A 1,331-nucleotide genomic window follows, 5' to 3' on the forward strand; every position below is an offset into this window, starting at 1 on the left:
CTTCCTTACTTCCCCTCCCATGCTCTCCCTTCCTTTCCCCTCTCCTGCCCTTTCTGACCCTCCCCTTCCGTACCTCTCCCCTCCCATGCTCTCCCTTCCTCTCCCCCGTCCTGCCCTTTCTGGTCCTCCCCTTCCCAAGACCTCCCAACCACTCCGTGTCTGCACCCAGCCCACCCTGCCACCGCTGCTACTCACAGGCTCTGTCCCTTTCTCCTCAGCCTGTGGCCATCGTTACATACAGGGGAAGATTGTGGGGGGCATGGATGCCCTGGAGAGGAAGTGGCCATGGCAGGTCAGCGTGCACTACAGAGGCTTCCACATCTGTGGAGGGACCATCATTGACGAGTACTGGATCCTGTCGGCAGCCCACTGCTTCGATAGGTGAGTGGGCAGTGCCAGAAGCCATTTCCTTGGAGGTCCAGGGCTGCTGGACCGACCAGGTGGGCTGCATCCAGCTGGGACTTCTCAGGGATGGGAGAGAGTGGGGCCCAGCACACAGCTCCATCCACTGCAGCTTCTCCTTGCACAGGGCTGAGGGCTCCTTAGGGCCATTGGTTCTTTGAGATAGGTGTGGAGCCACATCATAGGATGAGAGGCAAGGAGCCACATCACAGGAGGAGAGGTGAGGAAAGACCTACCTTCATAGGCGGCTCACTGTACACCTGACAAGTTCACCATCCTGGGCTGTTGCTGACCAGCAGGTCATGATGAGTCCCCGAATCCTCCACTGGCCCAGGTCGGGACTTCTGTGGGAACAGTTCTCTGCCAGACAACCAGGTTCTCAGTGTGCTGGAAACTTGCTTTTCCATATCCTGGCTGAGAGCCTGGAGACTGAGGCCACCATGCTCCAGGCTTCCCAGGTGCAAGATGCTCAAGTCACTGTACCTTTGTTCTCTGTCCCCACAGGGACAAGAACATTGAGGCGTTTGATATATATGTGGGCCTGGTGAACCTCAAGTTTGTAGGCAATCACACCCAGTGGTTTGAGGTGAACAAGGTGATCTTGCACCCTACATATGAAGTGTACCACCCTGTTGGAGGTGACATCGCCCTGGTGCAGCTGAAATCTCGCATTGTGTTTTCTGACTCTGTGCTCCCTGTCTGCATCGCACCCCCAGATGTGAACCTTCATAATGTTACTTGCTGGTCTACAGGATGGGGACTCATCTCCCCACAAGGTAAGATAACTAAAGGGTCAGTTCCTTTATTGGAGCTTGCATAGGACGATGGCTCTGTGTCACTCCAGGAAAGAAAGAATTCTGTCAGTTATGGGGGTGCATAGTCTCCTCTTCCCTCTCCTGTCCTTTCTGACCCTCCCCTTCCATACCTCT

At 55.4% G+C, this 1,331-nt stretch overlaps 1 protein-coding gene across 1 annotated transcript; it reads left to right on the plus strand.

Moving 5' to 3' along the window:
• Window positions 1-218: 218 nt before the first annotated feature.
• Window positions 219-1,194, plus strand: LOC116629841 (serine protease 38-like; the record flags this gene model as incomplete). Its single annotated transcript, XM_032400040.1, has 2 exons — window positions 219-381; window positions 907-1,194. Coding segments are annotated over 2 exons (451 nt in total), but the record flags the coding sequence as incomplete, so codon positions are not given.
• Between the last annotated feature and the right edge of the window lie 137 nt (window positions 1,195-1,331).

The sequence above is a fragment of the Phoca vitulina genome, unplaced genomic scaffold, assembly GCF_004348235.1.
Source record: "Phoca vitulina isolate PV1807 unplaced genomic scaffold, GSC_HSeal_1.0 scaffold4696, whole genome shotgun sequence".
In the NCBI taxonomy this organism is placed as follows: Eukaryota; Metazoa; Chordata; class Mammalia; order Carnivora; family Phocidae; genus Phoca; species Phoca vitulina.